Source organism: Patagioenas fasciata, chromosome 18 (assembly GCF_037038585.1).
Source record: "Patagioenas fasciata isolate bPatFas1 chromosome 18, bPatFas1.hap1, whole genome shotgun sequence".
Taxonomy (NCBI): Eukaryota; Metazoa; Chordata; class Aves; order Columbiformes; family Columbidae; genus Patagioenas; species Patagioenas fasciata.
In genome coordinates, this window is record NC_092537.1 from 2,746,936 (window position 1) to 2,766,146 (window position 19,211).

At 42.4% G+C, this 19,211-nt stretch overlaps 1 protein-coding gene across 5 annotated transcripts in view; it reads right to left on the reverse strand.

Moving 5' to 3' along the window:
- The window catches only part of CEP112 (centrosomal protein 112), a 179,882-nt gene that overhangs the window by 44,918 nt on the left and 115,753 nt on the right, over positions 1-19,211 (reverse strand). For 4 of the 5 annotated variants that reach the window (XM_071816767.1, XM_071816770.1, XM_065852478.2 and 1 more), the window contains one exon: positions 3,806-3,895. The exons of the other annotated variant lie outside the window; for it this stretch is intronic. In XM_071816767.1, the coding sequence (XP_071672868.1) occupies positions 3,806-3,895 (90 nt within the window). The remainder of the gene's footprint in view (positions 1-3,805; positions 3,896-19,211) is intronic. 5 annotated transcript variants of the gene reach the window in all.

Sequence of the window (19,211 nt, forward strand, 5' to 3'; positions counted from 1 at the left end):
GTGACGTTGGGTTGAAGCAACCGGAGCAAATGGCAGAATTGCATCAGCGCCCCCAGTGCTGAGCGGTTGTTTCTCAAAGCGCTCCCCGGCTCTGCAAAACAAACCTGCCCAAACCCTCCTCACCTGCAGCTGCCACAAAGCTGAGCTTTTCATTCTTAAATATCTAACCTAGAGCTTTTGAGCTTGGTTTTAGATTACTCTAACATGACAACCCTTTGAGAACCTCGGGGATTTCAGGGCAGGGGCCCCAGAAGCAATGGATTTTGCAATTATCTGGGGGGCCTGAGCTAAAGGTCCTGTACCCGGGGACAGGTTTGGGTTGTGGCCAATTTGTGCAGCGGTTCACCCACCTCCAGATGGAGGAAACTCCTCTGCTTCCACGCCATTTTATCAGATCATGTACGGCAGGACACGGAAGTGAGGGCAAAAGTTCCCTGCGAATTTATCCGATTGCATTTAAATCTCTGCGATACCTCTAAAGATGAATCTGAAAAGAAATACGGACCTAAAGCCCTAAGCGAAAGGGATATTAATATTACTCAAGTCTTCCAGCTATCGTTGTATTAAGAACTACTTGGCACCCACACCTTGGACACCGGCATACATTGCTCATCTCTGCCTTACTCTTTCTTTACTCACAGCTCCACGGATCTGCCGCCCCAGCACTGTTCCCATCAAGGACGAGGTGGGGGAAATCTCAGAAGTTCTCTGTGCTACACAGCAACTGAAATTGCAGAACGATGCATCACGTCTGAGAACAAATATATTTAGTTGGCATGGAAACAGTAAGTTCGGCTGAATGTGGTAAATATCCGGCAGCCATAAAAAAGAATTGAGCAAGTCGGAATAATAAACATTAAAAATGAAAACTTGCTGAATGCTTTTGAATCATAGCTCTTTTACAATTATCACTCCTGCTTTCATTTCAACACGAGTGAAATCCACTTAACAAACTGAGCTGTTCCATTTTATTCCCAATACTTCCACACCATCCTTATTCAGATAACTCCCTTCTCCCTTTTTTATAATCTATTTGAGAAAAAAGAAATTAAAGGGCTGGAAATCTACATTGGTATTCTCCTTCATTTCCTCAGTAATATTCATGAATTGAACATAATTGATTTTCTGTCTTCAGAGAATCTCTCTCCTTTAAGACTCTATTTGTCACTTGGCTGCTCGGAGGAGTATTCCTATGGTGTGAGTATCTATAGTGATGCTACTTCAGTTGCTTGGCAATTCCCCAACTGGAGATTTTACATCATATTCAATCCACCCCTATAGTTACAAACATTAGAATGAGGAATGAAAAGAATAGGGGTTTTCTTCTGAAACAATTCTTGCCTGTAATTCTCAAAAGAGAGATTCTTGGAGCTTTTCAGTACACTGAGATGGGGTGATTACCCTTACAAAAAGGAATTTGAAATAAGGGATTCTAAAGAAATCTAGGTAATAAAGCAAGAGGATCACTAGCATTAATTTTTATACATGCTCCAATTCAGCAAAATTTGTGGCACATCTAAATTAATGGATTCACTAAGGCACACGCTTAAGCTCTCAGTGATGTGTGTCTTTTTAATTACACATTTAAAGGATGTAAAGTCTGCTGTAGGAACAATGTAGATTTTGTAACTATGACCGACAACCTCACAAAGCCATGGCTCAAGGACTTTTAGCAGAATGAGAGATCTTTCCATCAGAAATTTTGTCTTACGTCACATCCAGGCACGGATCAGAGACAACCAAGCGATAACGCCACAAGAGTACACGGCACAGGAATGAAACCTACATGGGATTAGTTGAGAAGGAGCCGGTTCCCACAGTTACATATTACTGACATATACAAAACTACCGCATTGCTTTGCAAGGAGAGGTCTGGATGCACCCAAATTTCCTAGGAACCTTCCCAGATTGCTTTAACTGTTCTGGGACTACATGTCAAGAAACCTATATATATGAAACTGTATATATTAAGAGTGACTTACACTTTATCTACTGCTAGTTTGCCACTTTCCATGAAGACAATGACATGTCTCAAGAAGTTGAACATCTAATTTTTGAAGGGAACATCCAGCATTTCGAGATGAAGTTCTGAGATTCCAATCAACAAGTACAATGATATTACTCAACACATGGACCACTGAACTAGAAAACTGTGCTTAGCAAAGACAGGACAACCTTTATGGAAATGATCAAATTATTCAGGTGGGTCGAAGAGGGAGAAGTTCCCACTTTTGACAGATGTACATTCATCTGCGTTGGAACGCGTAACATTGCCATACTGTACCACTGATGAAACAACACAAACATAACGTGATCGCATCTACTCAAACTGTAAAGAGGATTGAAAAATAAACAGGAGAAAACACGACTTTGCAGGAGAACGTGAAGTATTGGAGTGAAAAAGGTCCATAAAACAACAGCTCTTCAACGGCAGCATCACGCTCACCTCTAGACAGCTCAGGACTTGCCACCAGAGCCCTTTGAACACATCGCCCCCCGTTATTTGTGGGATAATTATAACAAAGCGAGGTTAACTCTGTGCAATCACCGGAGGGTTATTGTAACAAAGGGTTAAGCTTCGTGGATCTGTCAGTCACTCTTGGAGACTCAAGAGTTATAAGGACATTGCACCGAAAAAAAGACAAACGTGGAGCCCCAAGATACCACCCAACAAGCCATAATGAGAAACAGCTTTTGATTTTTAATTAAAAGCACAACAAAATGTTTTTTTCATGTCTCATTCATTTGTTTGTTATTGTTATAGAATCAAAACACAAGATTTTTCCTTTTAATGAAAAACAGAAGCTGTTTAACCCTCTCTGCTCCTTATTTACAGAAATGTCAGAGCTCCGAAAAGTGGCCTTTGTAATAGTGCCAGCACCAATTCTGATGTTTTATGCAATTCTGATTCAGACAAGGTTTGGTAAAGCAGCAAGTTCTAAGATGCTGCCTTAAATATTTCAATTCCCTAATCAGCTGATGAGCCTTTAGCTGCTGTTAACACTTGATGAACATGTTCACAGGTAGCTCGGCCAAGACACAACAACTGGAAATATGTCAGAGCTGTCATTTCTGCATTTTTGTTCTGGAGGGATTTAGAAATGCTTTACGTACAATACATGACACGGATACTGTTTACTCAGCACCTAATAAAGTTCTCATATGCCACAAAAACTGATTTGTGTTAGAAATCTGTAAATTTTGTATGTGATTCCCATATCCACCACCTGGATATCTTCCTGAATACTTCATCTAGTTCGAACGCAGATCATTGACTTTCCATTTCAATATTAGTCTGTAACCTACATATATTGTTTTGCTTGAAGGACACTAAATCTCTGATTTCACTGAGAGCATCCGGAATACTTTTAGCACTATTAATCATATGGAACTGTTTACAGACAACACGCTAGAACAATGAATGCATAAGATCAGGAATCAAGATTATTTTTAGCTCAGTTATTGTCCAATTACAATTCTCTCCATACAAGCCATTAAACAACAGGTTAGAGTAATCTCAGAAACCTCTCTTAAAAGAGAATAGACAGTTCAACATAAATGCATCATTTAACAGCCAGAACAGTTGAAATGCCAACTTGCAATAGAGAGCGTGAGATAAATATTTGCCTGTAGGGTTCAGATAGTTTAATTCTCTTTTATTACCAAAAAAAAAAAAACAAACAGAAAAGCAAGCTAGCTGAAAATTTTGCAGAAAAATACGTGCTTTAGCTTTGAAGCAAGATATTCTTTTTAAACACCGAGCCTCTTTGCCCAAGGGAGAGGACTTGGGGGGCAGCACCAGTACCTGCTCGTGGGTCTCCAGCTCCTGCCACTGCAGCTTCTTCTCTGCAGCCTGTGCCTGAGCGCGACACATTTCCACTTCATCTTGTAGGGCCTGAAACACAACCAGCGGGTGCAAAACACACGTGAGAAACGCAGGGGGGGCAGAAAAACTTATGGGCGATGTCGTTCAGTGAGCTGATTAAGAAAACAGTGCGGGATTAGCTTGCCCACCCTTAGCGAGCAAAGCTATTCTGCACAGGTAGGACCGCTCATTGAACGGGAGTTGTTACATCTTACTAGTTCTCTTTTATGATAGGCTACAGGTATTCATAATAAAATGTAATAAATACCCTCAAAGTTTGAATGTGAAATGGAAAAGTTGCAATTGCAACAATTGCGTTTGCTATCGCCTCAGATTTTTGCTGTTATTTGTGCAGCCTGTGCTTCCAGAACACTGGAACATGTACCAATAACTTCTCCTCTAAGCCAGAAGAATAATCCTGTCCCTGGAAACCCGTATCTGGAGTTTGCAGTGAAAATGTATTCCATATTACTGAAATGAGGGGTTCCCCTCCTGCCCCGTAGCAAAGTCTTAGCATGTGATCTACAAATGAAGTATAATAAAAGCAATATTATGATTATGTCACTTCACTACAACTATCCAATCTTTATTTAGTTCAGAAGTAATCACTCCTAAACTAAGCTCATAAAACGCATCGACAAATTTCTTTTGTCATTATTGTTCTTCTTATATATTTATTTTTATTACAGCGGTCCCTCAGAGCCTTGATCTTTGTGTTACACGCTTAACAAAAGCAGTCACGCCCCAAGGAGCCGACAGTCCATGTTATTTCTAACAGACACACACCAAGCAAACAACACAAAGTTCCGAAGATTTTTTTAAGTTTCCTAGTCATTGTTGAACGTTTGAATACACACTTAACATTCACTTACACATTTACCAGCAGCTTAGTTATGTCGTCAGCTTGAATAAAGGCATTGTTAGCGGCAAGTGCTGACTTGAAGCAAAGTGCACAATGTGGCGGGAAGATTGACGCGGACACAGAGGCGGCGGTGGCAGCAGGAAGGGAATATCTGGAGTTATCTTTTGTAGGGCTGGAGAGTGGGACAGCGCTCCCATCCGCTGGGAAGGAATATATGGAGTTATCTTTTGTAGGGCAGGAATGTGGGACAGCGCTCCCATCAGCTGGGAAGGAATATATGGAGTTATATTTTGGATGGCAGGAGAGCGGGGCAGTGCTCCCATCAGCTGGGAAGGAATACTTGGAGTTATCTTTTGTAGGGCAGGAGAGCGGGGCAGTGCTCCCATCAGCTGGGAAGCAATATTTGGAGTTATCTTTTGTAGGACCGGAATGTGGGGCAGTGCTCCCATCAGCTGGGAAGGAATATCTGGAGTTACATTTTGGATGGCAGGAGAGTGGGGCAGTGCTCCCATCAGCTGGAAGGAATATCTGGAGTTATCTTCTGTAGGACAGGAACGTGGGGCAGTGCTCCCATCCGCTGGGACATGCGGTGCAGACTCGGGCCGGCCCTGGGAAGGGACCTGCGCTGGAGATAACGCTGGAAACGACATAGAGGTGCCTCCCAGGGGGCTTTTGAAACAGCTGGAGCTGCACCCAGACCTGGGAAGGAGCCCAAGCAGTCCCTGGGCTCTCGGTGAGCTTTGCGTGGTGCAGGGAACATGGTTCGCGTTCGTGTCCTCCAACAAACACCCGTCCATAAACCGGGATCATTGAAAGTACTCGCCGTACAATTTAACAAAAAAACCCCTTGCTCTTTTCCACAGCCCTGAAATACTGTACTTTCAAATCATTTACAGGATAAAATTGCTATTGAGATAAGATAAGAGGACTACTTATGATAGATCTTGCACGTTGTTTTGAAGTGATGCCAGGTATTAACTTTAAAGTCTTCTTGCTGTAAGACTATTACATGTTCTGATGCCAAAAAATTTAACCAGACCCAAGCATGAACTTCAAATCTGCCCAGGGACTTTCACGCTATCACCGCTTCTGAGAAATGTTGAAATCCAGGCTTTGAATATATAACCGGTCCTCAACACTCAACAAGTCTTGCAGCACCAGGAATTTGCATTAATATAATGAAATATATGTGTGAATTGTAGGCTTTTTATTTTCTTCTTGTACATCTCATTTTGTAAGGTAAAACATAAACAAGCAGACTTTGATTTAAAGTGATCAGGCCATGCAATATAGAGATGTATTAATAAGAAGGAGCGGGGCCATTCCACGTATCAGAAAGATGATCAAAGACCCAATTAATTGGACATAGTCCTGCCGTAACTCAAAGTGTCCAGACATAACCAGTACACTTTTCCTGTTCTTATTTACAACAGACATACGTCTTATGCAGAGCATAGAATGAAAGGTTCCTTTAAATCTGAGGGTTTGCCATGCATCTTAAAGTAATTTAATTTGGGAAATGCGGATGACACCGGGTCTTTGTTAGGTCCACCTACTCTACACAGTGTTTGCCAGCATGGAGCGCATGTATTTTGTTTCATTATGAGAGCAGACAATGCCTTAAACAAGTACCATTTAGAAACAAGGTGTTTTTACTATAGCACATAAGTGCAGCAAACTGCTAAGTCATAATAATTCGCTCATCAATCATCCAGAATAAAATATTCTGGATGATTGAACAGACTTCTCCAATCACCTCATAAGTGGCTGTTAATGGGTTTTGCATTGGGATGGCAGAAAAAAAGGTGAATTCCTCTGATCCACCCCAAATCCCCCTAACCTGACCAGTTTGCTCTATCGCTGCGTTGCACACCGGTCACTTTTAGAACCTGGTTTTGTGAGTAATTAATCTTCATGTGAGCATTTCAGCTTTCTCAACCGCACAAAGACAGAAAAGCAGAACCAAAGGATCCGTATTTGATCAAAGCCATGCAAAGAATCTTAAAAAGTAACATCAAAATCTCCCGGTTGCTGTGGACTCGTGCATATGATTAGCTCTGAAAATAGCAATTAGAAGTAAGCAAGTTTGTTGCCCGTGATTTGAACTTGCTGGGAGGAATGGCGATGGATGTCATGAATAATGTGCCATAACGTCATCGAAGATGACACTGAAAATTCTCTCTATTGGCAAAAAGTCTCATAGGCAGCGGCCAGAGCCTGAACGCTGCAGGTACCCAGAACCCTCCAACCTCTTCTGCACCTGATTGAGAAGCTTTTGTCACATAAAATACTCTTAAAACCAGCAGAGGACTTGGCCCTGGGCACACCACACAACAGCTCTTTGGTAAACTTAAGCAATGGTTTCGTTTTGTTCAGAAATGCAGTTTTTATTCTACAGCTTAAGTGTCTTAGATTTTCCCCAAAGAGTAACAGAGTAACAACTGTTGAGATGAAGAAAAATATATTAAATTTTTTTAAAAATAGGCTAATTTTTAAGTGTCAGAGGGTTTTTTTTCCCCTTAACGGAAAACAAAGCATAACTTAGTTAAATTTTTCCAGGTACAGAATTAATGGCCGTCCCTCAGCTTTGCTAAGTTGACTTACATCACTGTTAGAAAGACATGGGGTTTTTTTCAGTTAAACCGGCTTTCAAATGCCATGTAAACATGTTTGCTGTTGAAAGTCTACACCATACCTGACCTTGGAAGTGCTTTGTGTTGGCTTGAGAACAAAGCAATGAAATGTTTTGCTTTCCAGCCCAGATATCCTACACTTTGAAAAGCACTTAAAAATGTAAATGAGATAATAAGCTCTGCTGCAACAATGTGGGTGAATTACAGCGGTATAAAAGGAACATTCATTTGATTTATTTATAAAAATGGAAAGGATCCTGAAATAAAATCGTATTGTAGATGTTTTGGTCGCACTGAGGGAAGGATGGAAAGGAGAAGTAACGGCTTTGAGATCACAGCACTGAAATATTAAACATTACGGTCAGATTTTGGGACCTCGAGTGGAGCTGGACGGGTCCATCCTGTCGCTGGGACACGAAAAGTTTGGGTACCGCTGATGCGAAAGGAGATGGGAACGTCTGAACCGCATTCCGGGTAGGCACTTTCTTCCTGTCATTCTATTGGGGTTTGGTTATCGCCAGCGAAATGTTGAATGAAGTCGATTTCCAACCCAACTCCGCTCGTGGGACTCGGAGCGTGTGGAGGCAGCGCTACAGGATCCCTGTCGGACACAGGAATCCTTTTTGGCATCGGTTACAGGGCTTAATCTACATCAAGTAAAAGCCGGTGAGACAAAGAGTTCTAAGAACCACAAGGATGAAATGGGAATATATGAAGGATTTCATCTTTAATATATTAAACTGATTTGATTATCCTTTAACCACAGGATATTTTTAAAAAGAAGAGTTGGAAACCTGGGAAAAAAACAGAAGAGTTCTGGAAGAATTATGTAAACAAATAATAATTATTTTTAATTACTTGGTATTGATTATTACTATGAAGATGCTGCATTTACAAAAGTGTGATGTTTTGCTTCTTCAGCCTGAAATAATTTCCCGCTTTTGGTGTGTTCCTGAGAGCAGACGGGGCTGCATTCCCGCTCCCATCACATCGGGGCAGGCCTGGGATCACCATGATTTATCTCCCTGGTACAGAAGGTTGAATAAATGACACTTACAAGCAAAGGAAAAATCTTCTGGAAAATATTAAAACCTCAACATATTTTCACTTTGAAACAAAGAGTGTCAGCAGTTATCAGACCATGGCAGCTAACGGCACAGTCTTCTTTTGATATAAGCTTGTAATTCTTGTTGGCTGTACCCGCAACTCTGCGCATCCGTATCAAGGAAAGACCCCAATACGACCAGTGCGGGGTAATACTCCAACTAAAGGTAGTAATACTTTGCACTTTTCATCTTCAAAGAATTTTTCAAACATTACTGAATTAATTTAATTAGTTAATGAAAGATGCAGTAATAAAAGCTACCATAATTACCTACTGTAGTTTTAATTATCTCCTTACTATGCCCACAGAAAAAGGCTTCCACTTTACATCCTCAAAACATGTGCCAACAATAATTCTGAATACAGGCCCCTCTTTAAGTGCCTTCTAAATTCAAATGACATCCATTGATGTGTTTGCTCGTTCATGAGAAGAAAACCGTGCTCTGGAGCTCTAAAGAAAAACCATGTGAATCTTGACAAAAAGTAAAGCAAATTTTGTTCCAGAAATATGTATGGAGATGCTTTACAATCTTGAGTGAACCTCACCATGAAGCTGTAAGCATGGGCTGCCTGGGCAAAAACTCCTTTACGTGGTTTATGGAGTCAACTCTTATTCAGAGAAAACAGGCCAAGCATCCCATCAAAGAAAATACCTGAATTCATAAAGTCATCATTATTTTTGCTAAAATATTGTAAAGAGAGAAGTAAATTTGCCCAGGTTTATAACTACTGTAAAGAAACTGGGAAAATACATCTATGAAGACCACTGATGCAACACCATGAGTCAGAGCAGGACAAGTGTGCTTTTAAAAAGCGAAACACTGATGTTTGAGCCAAATGGTTGGTGCATCCTCAGTGTTCTTGGGTTTGCACGAAGCTCTTGTCCGCGGGCGCTGCTCCAAAGCCCGGACACCGCGCTCCCCGCGCCGCATTCCAGCCCGCGACTGTTCGAAAACCCCTGCGCTTCAGTTCTCCCGTGTTTTTGGTGTAAAGCAAAGGAAATCTTATGGCTTTAACCTAATACACATGTTTGCTGTTCACATATGGCAGAATTCCTTTCTGGTGGGAAGTTTTTTCGCTGTTGTTGCAACACACTATATATCCAAGGAGCCTCCTTTGATGTTGAACTATTGCTCCACTACTTGTTATGCTACTGATTCAATATGAAAGGCAAAATTTCTGTGGTTTTGGTTAAAACAATAGCTTTGTTTTTGCAAACAAAGTTTTCCACGACTTATATGCAGGGGCCAACATTACTGCAACTGAAAAGAAACTCTCTATTATTTCGTACTGAAAATAGTTACGGTGTCTAATAACGCATATTATTGTAACATTACAATTACTATTATGACTGTACAGAAAATTTATGCTTTATTGCTGCTCAGGAACAGAAGTTAAAAGACCTTAAGCAGTATTTTACATCTCTCTAACACTTTCCTTCCACTCACCTCTTAGACTTCTACTATCGGTTCAACTTCATTACCTGGGTGAAGCTGCCTACAACTTTGTGTAGATGGGGAGAAGAGACGTCCTGCATAGACCACTGTGTATGGTGTCCTACCATGCAACGACAGACCAGCAAACCTGGGAATCTTCAAGCCTAATAATATAATTTCAACCACTACACATTATTTCACAAAGAGTGAACATGAATTACAACACGGAATGAAAATACCAACGGTCGTTCTTTTTAAAATGCGTCCCTAAAAGAGCCAGTTGCCCACTTTGTGCTACCATGAAAAACTAAAGGTTTCTCTGGTCAGGAATCAGATAAAAGGGGTAATTTCCAAAGGTAAAGAGTTCACCAACTCTCACTTGGAATAACGTGAGCTTCCATTTACTTTTGGAAGTCTGGTATTTCAAAATGGGAGTGGAAATGTTGCTCTCATGCAAGTCAAGCAGCTCCTTTTGGTGCCCGTCTGCATCGCTTCTGAGATTTGCCAGCAGGAGATGCCATTGAGAAGAACAACAATTTCTTCCATTGAGGGACTGCGGGAAGAAAAAGGGGTTCAGGAAGGAAGGGAATAATTTGACTCCAGGAACAAAATCCAGTCTCTCTAGTAGTAGTGAAGAATTCTAAAAGTAGGTCACTTAACTTAGACCAGACATATTTGCAAACATTTTTCCAGTGTGGTGGGCTCAGTGCTACACTATTGTCGTCTTTCACAATTCACAGGCAAGAGACTGATTGGCAGCATAATACATACTTTGGTTATTGAGTGGACCATCAGCATTAGTTCCTGAGCAGTCCCCTATCATTTTCTCATCAGATATAATCTGCACCGGTGCCTTTTGGAGACTCCCTGAGCACCGTTAGGGTTGTCAATACGCATATTTTTGCCGGCTTTGTTCCTCTAAAATATCGGTGTGTTTTCAGCATTTTCTGTAAATATCTAGTTGAGCTGACCAAAGCTTTAGGACCATTTTTCTGCAAAGCCTTTAGCCGTATATCCCTCAAACACCCTGAGAGCACCGGTAGAACTATTCATAGGCTTAAAATTAGGCGAGGGCCTAAGCACCTTGTGGAGTCAGAGCTTCACTGCGTGGCTCTATAAACTCAGCTCTTTTGAAATGCAAAAGGTGTCACAAGGCACAGCAAGTCCTGCAAAGATAAAAATCCAAAGAAAACAGCAGTATAAACTGTAAAGATAGGCACTGTGTTCAGGGGGAGCCAAGGAAGGAATTGTTTTCACTTTGTTTTTAGTGGCCCAGGTGATAGGAGGGGGAAGGGGCGAGGTTCAAAGAGCAATAATAAACCTGCTTTCATCTGCTTTTCTCAATGAACCACAAAGGCCAACAAGCAGTTGCCGTGTGCAAGCATTGCTTTGCCTGTTATCAGGGTTGTTGCGATGGAGTCATTTGCAAAGCTTGTCAGCTCGGAAGATTTACTGTCAGACTTACCTGGAGTGGTTCGTTAGTTTGCTTTAAAACCAGCTCTGCCTTTTTCCAGCCCCCACGAGTTTCATGGCCAAGAGCAGGGGCAGGGGTGGCCGAAAGGAGAAAACTGCTGCTGTTTCCCCCCTTTCACTCTGGGAGGTGTAGACAGAAACGCCAACGGTTCACACACACCAGACAAAATGAATCTTTTAAACCCGAAGACACCACGACGTCTTAAGCGCATGGTTATGAAGGAAAAGTTCAAAACTCCATTTTTAAACCACTTAGGAGAGGATTTACCAAGATTCTGCCTAATGCTGAGCCGACGCATTGTCAAAAACATGCATCACAAACCTTTTGAAGTTTCCTGCCTCCCCCCCTAGTTATTAAAACTTGAACTGCAGAGTTTGTTATCAGCCTCAGAGCACACACAGAATACAGCAGGTATTTTTTAAATCAACCTCTCAGCCCGATTTTGAGCCTATTATACAAACTAAACCACTCCCAATCAGGTTAATGTCTGACAGATAACGCCGAACAGGTGCGGCTGCTGCGCCTGATTGATCCGCGAGACTGTTTTCATTTCCTAATTTGCTTTTTATTAAACACTTTGCAATCAAAGGGAACGCGAGGAGTCTGCCATTCCCGGAGCAGTTTCCTGTGAAAACCTGATGTGGCTTCAACGTTTCCAGACAACTCCTTGAATTTTTGATGCTCCGGCGTAAGAACGTCTAAACCATCACGTCGATGGATGCGCTGCGCTAGTCAAAACCCGCTCTTGTGAATAGGAATGAACTAGTAAAACACGTGCTTTTGCTGCTTGCTCTGTTCTTACCAACAGTTCTGCAAAAACAAACACGAGGGGTTCGGACAGGATGATTTAGAGGACGCCTGACTCGTGATAAAGCGGATTTATCCATCATTGCTGAACAAGGCAACCTTCCCACCGCCCAGGGCTTCATCCCCAACTCCGCTTATCACCAAACTGCCACTTTGAGTGGGTGTTGGGAAACTTTACACCTGGAGATGGACCAGAGGTTCCAGTGAAGCCCTACAAATGTCTCCTGAAAACGCATTCCCCGTCACACAAGCACGAAGAGCTGCAAATCTAAACATTTCTAGCAGGCTTTACAAAGCAACTTACTTCGCTATGCTCTTTAAATAATGAAAGGTTCAGATATTCCTAATCGATAGGCCAATCTGATTCCCAGTAAGAACGAAAGAAAAACTATTTTGTGCAATGGGCTACAAGACCGTCCAATACTGCTGGAATTCTCCCATTGCATAAAATAACGCACATTCCCTTGCACACACAATAAACCCTAATAATGCCTTTATACCTTTCAAAGTAACTTTAATCAACGATATTAACTCGCAAGGCAAACCGCTGCTTTTTGAACTGAACAAGAGCGAGCTTGACTCAACAGCGCCGGCACCCTCGACGCACGTAAGATGTGAGAGGCAGCAAAGTAACATCTCCTAAAATTCTGTCTGAAAGCCAAAAACGTGATGATTCTTGACAGGGAAACTTGGAAATTCTTTTATTCAAAGTCTTTCATGACCTCCAGCCCAATTACATTTGCAACAAGAGACAATAACGCAATTGCTGCTGTTTTAAAGTATGTGTGAAAACCGAGCATTTTTGAAGCTGGATTTTGTTGAGATGAAGCTCATTTACTTAAAAAGAAAACTGCAAAAGAACGTCCTCTGCAGCTGGTCAAACAGATTACGAAACTCTAATCTCACTACCCTGAGGAAAGCAAAAACTGTTTCTCAAGTATCTATTTTATAGAGCATTTGCTTTATACTCTTTAAAAGATGCATTAACATAGCTGATCAGAACAGCCCAGAACGTTTCTGATCTAGTTAATCGTATGACGTTATGGCAGAGATGCTGGCTGTCATAATGCTGATGTTTCTAAACATTTCTAAAATCCTTTAAGTTCATAATTTCTTTTCAAAATTAGACACGGGTAAGATCTCATTCAGCTCTTCAGAAGCTTTTTCCTTTCATTTTAGAGGTCTACAACACCAGTCCAGAGTATTTTGGATAGATACACACATGTAGCGAAGAACAACGTCAGGCTCCACAACCTATTTAGACGTTTCTGCTACCTTGGTATTCAAAACGTTTTACTCTAATTCCCGCATATTTCTTTATCTAGTTTAAACTTATTGATCGTTTGACGCCGATAATTTCACCAATACGGGCAACTAATTAGGTGTAATTTATATGCAGGCTAAGGAGGAAGAGGATGAGAGGGGGAAAAACCACTTGCCAAAGCGATCGCTGTGGCTCAGATGTGGTTTCTATGGAACATGAAGAGCTCGTAGCACAGTTGTGACAAAGCAGCTCTGATTTCTTATATTGGTGTGTTGGCTGTTTTGATCCAGATTTGAGCTGTACAACGGCTGAAGGACCCCACAGTTCACCTTCTACAGGACTTTCAGACCTTGGAATGACAAGTGTCGAATCTCGGCATCCACAATACACTTCAGTCATCATCCAAATCGCTTTGAACAAGGCAAAAAAACCCCAACCAGTGCCTTCTGGTTTCAGAAATGCTTGGTGAGAATGTTCTGAGCAGGTAGAAAACGCTACAAGAGGTCGACTGGCTGAGGAACGCTCGATCGATGCTGAGCAAACCACTGCCAAACCTGCTTGGAACATCTCGAAGGAAGGCAGGCGCTTCTCATTTTCTCTTATTTTTTTTAATATGTAAGTAGTTCCAAATATTCTTATGTGGATGACATTTTTTAAATGCAAAAGCATTTAAAATAACAGAAAACAGATCAAGTTCTGAAGCGCCAGCGGTTTCTCGTTTGCGCAGCCACACACTAATGTCTCCAGCTTTCCAGCGACTTTTTGCACACACGGAAACTTTTCCTTATCACAAATAAGACATAAACCGCAGGAAATACACATATATGGTGCGATGCGAAGGAGCTAAGAATTCCGGTATTGTTAAAGTTGCATGAATGTTGATTTAGTTTCAGGATGTGAGAAGGAAGCAGAAATAAGCTCGTCCTATGCAGAGGCAGGTTTGGCAACAGCAAGTTCAGGAGGGAGCAGGGACACCAGCCTTCTCACACCACAAAGGCTGGACTATCAGAGACGGGCACTAGCAAACGAGTCCACAGCGATGCCAAACCTGACCTGCAAATGCACATCTCATACAGCTCAGGATGGAGGGGAGACCTGGGAGGGGACAGTAGAAAGGAAAAAGCAGCCTGGAAACACTTCGGGCAAGGAGAAATGTTAAGGGAGATGGCAAAGACCTCATTGTATTTTTTGCCCATCGATGACGTTATCCTGTGTCCTCCTTGCTTTTCGGATTTGCACAAGTGCAAGTAGAAGTGATGTGTTATTCTGTCAGGAGGAAGAGAACAACACATCAAGTATGAGCCGCTCACTGGTGCTTAGAGTGAAGCCGTGGTCAAAGGTGATTCCAGCTGTGACGACAATTAACATCCACTGATACTGTTCCAATTGTTATATAGTCTTTGGTAATTGCTGTTTTACCTTGCTGAATTACTAATGCAAAACTGCAAGGATACAAATGATAATAATATTGGTAACAAAACCATAAGAAATTTAGATTATTTGGAATACCGAGAAAAGCAAAGCTATTTTTCCGAAGCCAGATAGAACCGATACGTCTAAGATTTCTCCTTCATTCCCCCTGCAGAGCTCTGACTTGGTCCAACCATGCAGGTATTCCTGCCGCTATCTAACATTTGGTAGCTTGAATTTTGATTTATCCAGCTTCATTCTGCCACTCCGAAGCTTCTCGGTAACCAAACAAACTCACTTTTCATGTTTAGTTTTCTCGTGTTTGTACTTTCACCCTCTCTTACACAACAAAACTGGAAGAGAGCAGCGGCAGGGAGGGCTGGCGTGTGTGCGAGGACCCGACCCTCGCCTGCAGCATCATCCCCCCATGAAGGAGCATCATCCCCCCATGAAGAAGCATCATCCCCCCATGAAGAAGCATCATCCCCCCATGAAGAAGCATCATCCCCCCATGAAGAAGCATCATCCCCCCATGAAGAAGCATCATCCCCCATGAAGAAGCATCATCCCCCCATGAAGAAGCATCATCCCCCATGAAGAGGCATCTTTCCGCGTCTCCCCAGTTGAGATGCTGGTGGTGGAAGGGTGGATGCTGGCTGAGAAAGGAGTCACCTGGCAAGAGGAATGAAAGGGCCAAGGTACCACATCTGGGTACCCACAGCAGTCCCTGAGCAGCCATGGAGAAAATACAAAGGAAAACATTACAGCACTTGAGACTTTAATGTATTTTTTACGGTTCTAATGCTAGCACAACCTTTTATTCAAATTAAAATGTCGCACCCCTGAGACAGTGACTCTCAGGACCGGGATGGGCTCTGGATTAGCACCGCTGCTTGTTTGGGAAGAGGGCACATCCTGCGCTTTCCTAAACCCCCGTGTACCCACCTGAAGCTTCGGTGCTGACGTGTCCTAACTTATTATATACCAGGAAAACGGACCGTTTTGTTTTCTCCTGCACTGGTTCTAGAAGGACTTGGATTCATCGGTGTTAGCTTCACAAATGACCTGATTATCTTTCAGGACACGATCGAGGGGTGCTCTCCTCCCTCCCCACGCTGCGTTATTCCCTTGCGTTGTCCTAAACCGTTCAGAGAGCAAACCCCAGCGCAAAACCGAGCTGTGACTTTACGGCACATCTGAAAAAAGGAAGCGAATGCTGCATTGCATGTTTTGTCTTCTAAAGCCAACACAGACAGGTCTGAAACCCATGATCTCATGCCACGCTGGGCCAGGAAAATGGCATATCCAGGGCATGAGTTTCCAGCCCAAAAATACTCGTGAGGTGATCTGATGTGACTCTGTTCACCTGCCAACAGTCCTGGCAGAAAAATAAACAGGTTCTGGAGATGAGCTGCTGCTGGAGGCAAAGCAGGAACCATGGAAAGAGCTGCCCTGACCTGTGAGGAACCGGTCCTTTCGCTTTGAACTCCAGCAGTTCTTAATGAATTCTTCATAATTGGCAATCTGGGGTTTTCACTGAGGATATGTTTCTCTTGGAGTGCCAAATGTAGGAGACGTATTCCACATTAGAAATACAAATTTTGGGTCTCCTAGGTGGCTGGCCAAGCTGGTGAAGGCAGTTCCAACAGGTTTATTCGCCACTACTGCAGATAACTGTCTTGTATCGGGGATCAGAGTCGTACATGAATACGAATCAGCGCTGATGGATTTGCTTTCATAACTATTAACATATTGACTTAATTGAAGTTATTGACTTCAGTGCTGTGAAAGTTTGAACTAAAAATAGGCAGAGACAGTTTTAGTAACAGAAGAAGTGAAGAAGTGGTTGTGTCAGAGGAGCGAGGCTTTTGTTGTGCTTGACTAATCTCTGCTTCACTGCTCCTCCAGTCCTCTGTTATCTGGCGGTTTCAAAGGGGACGCTGCCAAGAAGCTAATTTAGAGTCCTAAATTTTATCCTGCAGGCAACACTTACTTCAGTTTCCTGAGAATAAATTTAACAGGCAGACCCCTGAAGAAGAAAACAGGTGAACCCTTTTTGCTCCATAAAACGGTCTCCTCGCTGGAGAACCTCAGGCTTTCTCAAGTGGCCCAAGATACAAAACTATTGATGTCTGCACGGAAGAGCTTAAGAAAAAGCTTCAGCCTTGAGGTTCCCAGTCTTCTTCATGCATGTTTTCAAGGGTCAACAAATCAAATATTTACTATATCAAATCCTGTTCATCAATGGAGAAAATCAAGAGTGCAGATCATGCATGAAGCATTCCCGGGGAAGGCCAATGCCAACGCAAGGTGGAATATGCACAGTAAGCGCAGAATCCACGTGCAAAAGGTTCAAAGAATAATGTATATTTTCAATATAACTAACGTCATTCTTCACCTTCTTATATACACACGTACTATATGAACACACAGAGACAGTTTCCTCGAGCTGCAAGGCAAGGTGTACTGGGCCTGACTGAAGATGTTTACCATACAAACTCAAATGAGAAAAGGATCAAAGTACGACATACAGGAATAGATATTTTTCTGTTTCTGGACTCTAGTGCTGTTTTGGCTGCCAATAGCACACAGAATTTCCACTGAAGGGCAAGTCAAACCAATTTCCCTTCGGATGGAGGCATCCAAAAACTGACTGAGGTTATTATATTAGTGCCTACGCATTCTTTAAGCAGATGAACTGCTTCATTTTGAATGCGCGTCAAACCACAAGAACCGGCTGATAATAACATTCAATTAAAACGATCTCGTTCTTCTAGAAGAAAAAACTGGCTAACAGCTACATCTCCTATTTTCTGGCCGGGCACAATAGGGCGATTGACGCTAGAAGGAAACAGGATCGGTTTGTATCGCGGATCCGAAGGGTCGGGTTTGGTGACAGCGTTTGGAGGTTTAACCTCTTACACAAATCTACGAGATGAAAAAGCCGCTTCTGCCGAGCACTGGACTGTGAGAAAGTCCGAGCTAGGACTTGCAAACATACAACTCGTGCTAATTAGGCAGATGTTTGGAACGAGCCGAACTTTGCACTCCACGCGTATTTGTATCTTTTGATGTACTTGGTGCTGCTTCCCAGCGCTCAGGGCTTCCCGAGAAGAGCAGGAGCTGCTCCCTGCCAGGCTGCCGGGCGAGTTTGCCATCTGATCTACTCAATACACAGATAAAAGCCACCGCAGACTTCTTATTTTTCTCCCCTTTTCAAGTACAGTACTGTAACTTGGAAAGTTCCTTTATTCTCAGCTTCACTGATGCAAGAAAGTGGCAGAAATACGGCAGCTTTGGCTGCTTTCCTTTAGTAGCGCTTTGTAACTAATCCTTTAATGCTAAGGAAGCAATAAGTATTTTCATTTTGTACGTAAAAAAAGCACTTTAGTTATAGAAAATAAAGGCGATGACTTCTGAAAACTCTAACAGTGCCACTGACCACTTGGTTCTACTGCCTTTAAATATTGGAAAAGAGTTGCCCTGTACAGGTCTCAGATTCACCAGGTTTCTCTTGTTCCGCTTCAGAAAAGCCCAACCATTATGAAAATGGTAAGTTTAACAAAGATATTTCTATTTCACTGCGATCTGCCATTCAAAAGCGTTCACCAGTTGTTTCTTCAAAAATACTCTGATATTTGATCTGCTTGAGTTTCGGTTACATGTGAAGCTGGAGAGCCAGCAGAACATTCTAAATGGAATCTGAAGATTTCTAAAGTCAACATTCATTCTGGCAAGAGAGTTTACATGCAGAAAGCTGAAATCCTCGGTGACGCTCTCCTGCTGATATCCCTGGAGCACCCAGCACCATCATTAGCAAAAAACCAAGAGAAACCTATATTAGAATATACACAAATAGTGGAAATTTTGTAGGCATGCTGGAATCAGCCAATGCCATCTCGTGCTACGCCAGCTCGCTCCTGCGATCAGCCACACCATAAGAAAGATATCTAAGGGAAATATACATTGATAAGTAGACGAGGTCCAACCACTCTGAATCTCTATTTGCCAAACTCTGCAACCTGTGTTACTGAGCCAGGCTTTAAAAATCTTTACTGCGGAGTAATAAATGTTTGTGGGCTCCGGAAGGTTCGCTTTGAAGGTGTCGTTTTCCCCAGCGATCTTTTGTCGGTTGAATACACAGTTCGCACATCTTGTGTTTCCACCTCCACGGCCGCAGCCAGGGCTGTTCCAGGAGCTGGAAGGCGGCGCCGTTCCAGGAACTCACTGGAACTGGAACAAAGAGCAGCCCTTGGAAAGTCTACACAGCGCTGCGCACAGACTGTTGTACAGATGCCCTGTGTTTGGAGGACATGAGACACTTGTTTTTATCTTTATTTCTTTTTCTTTGCTTTC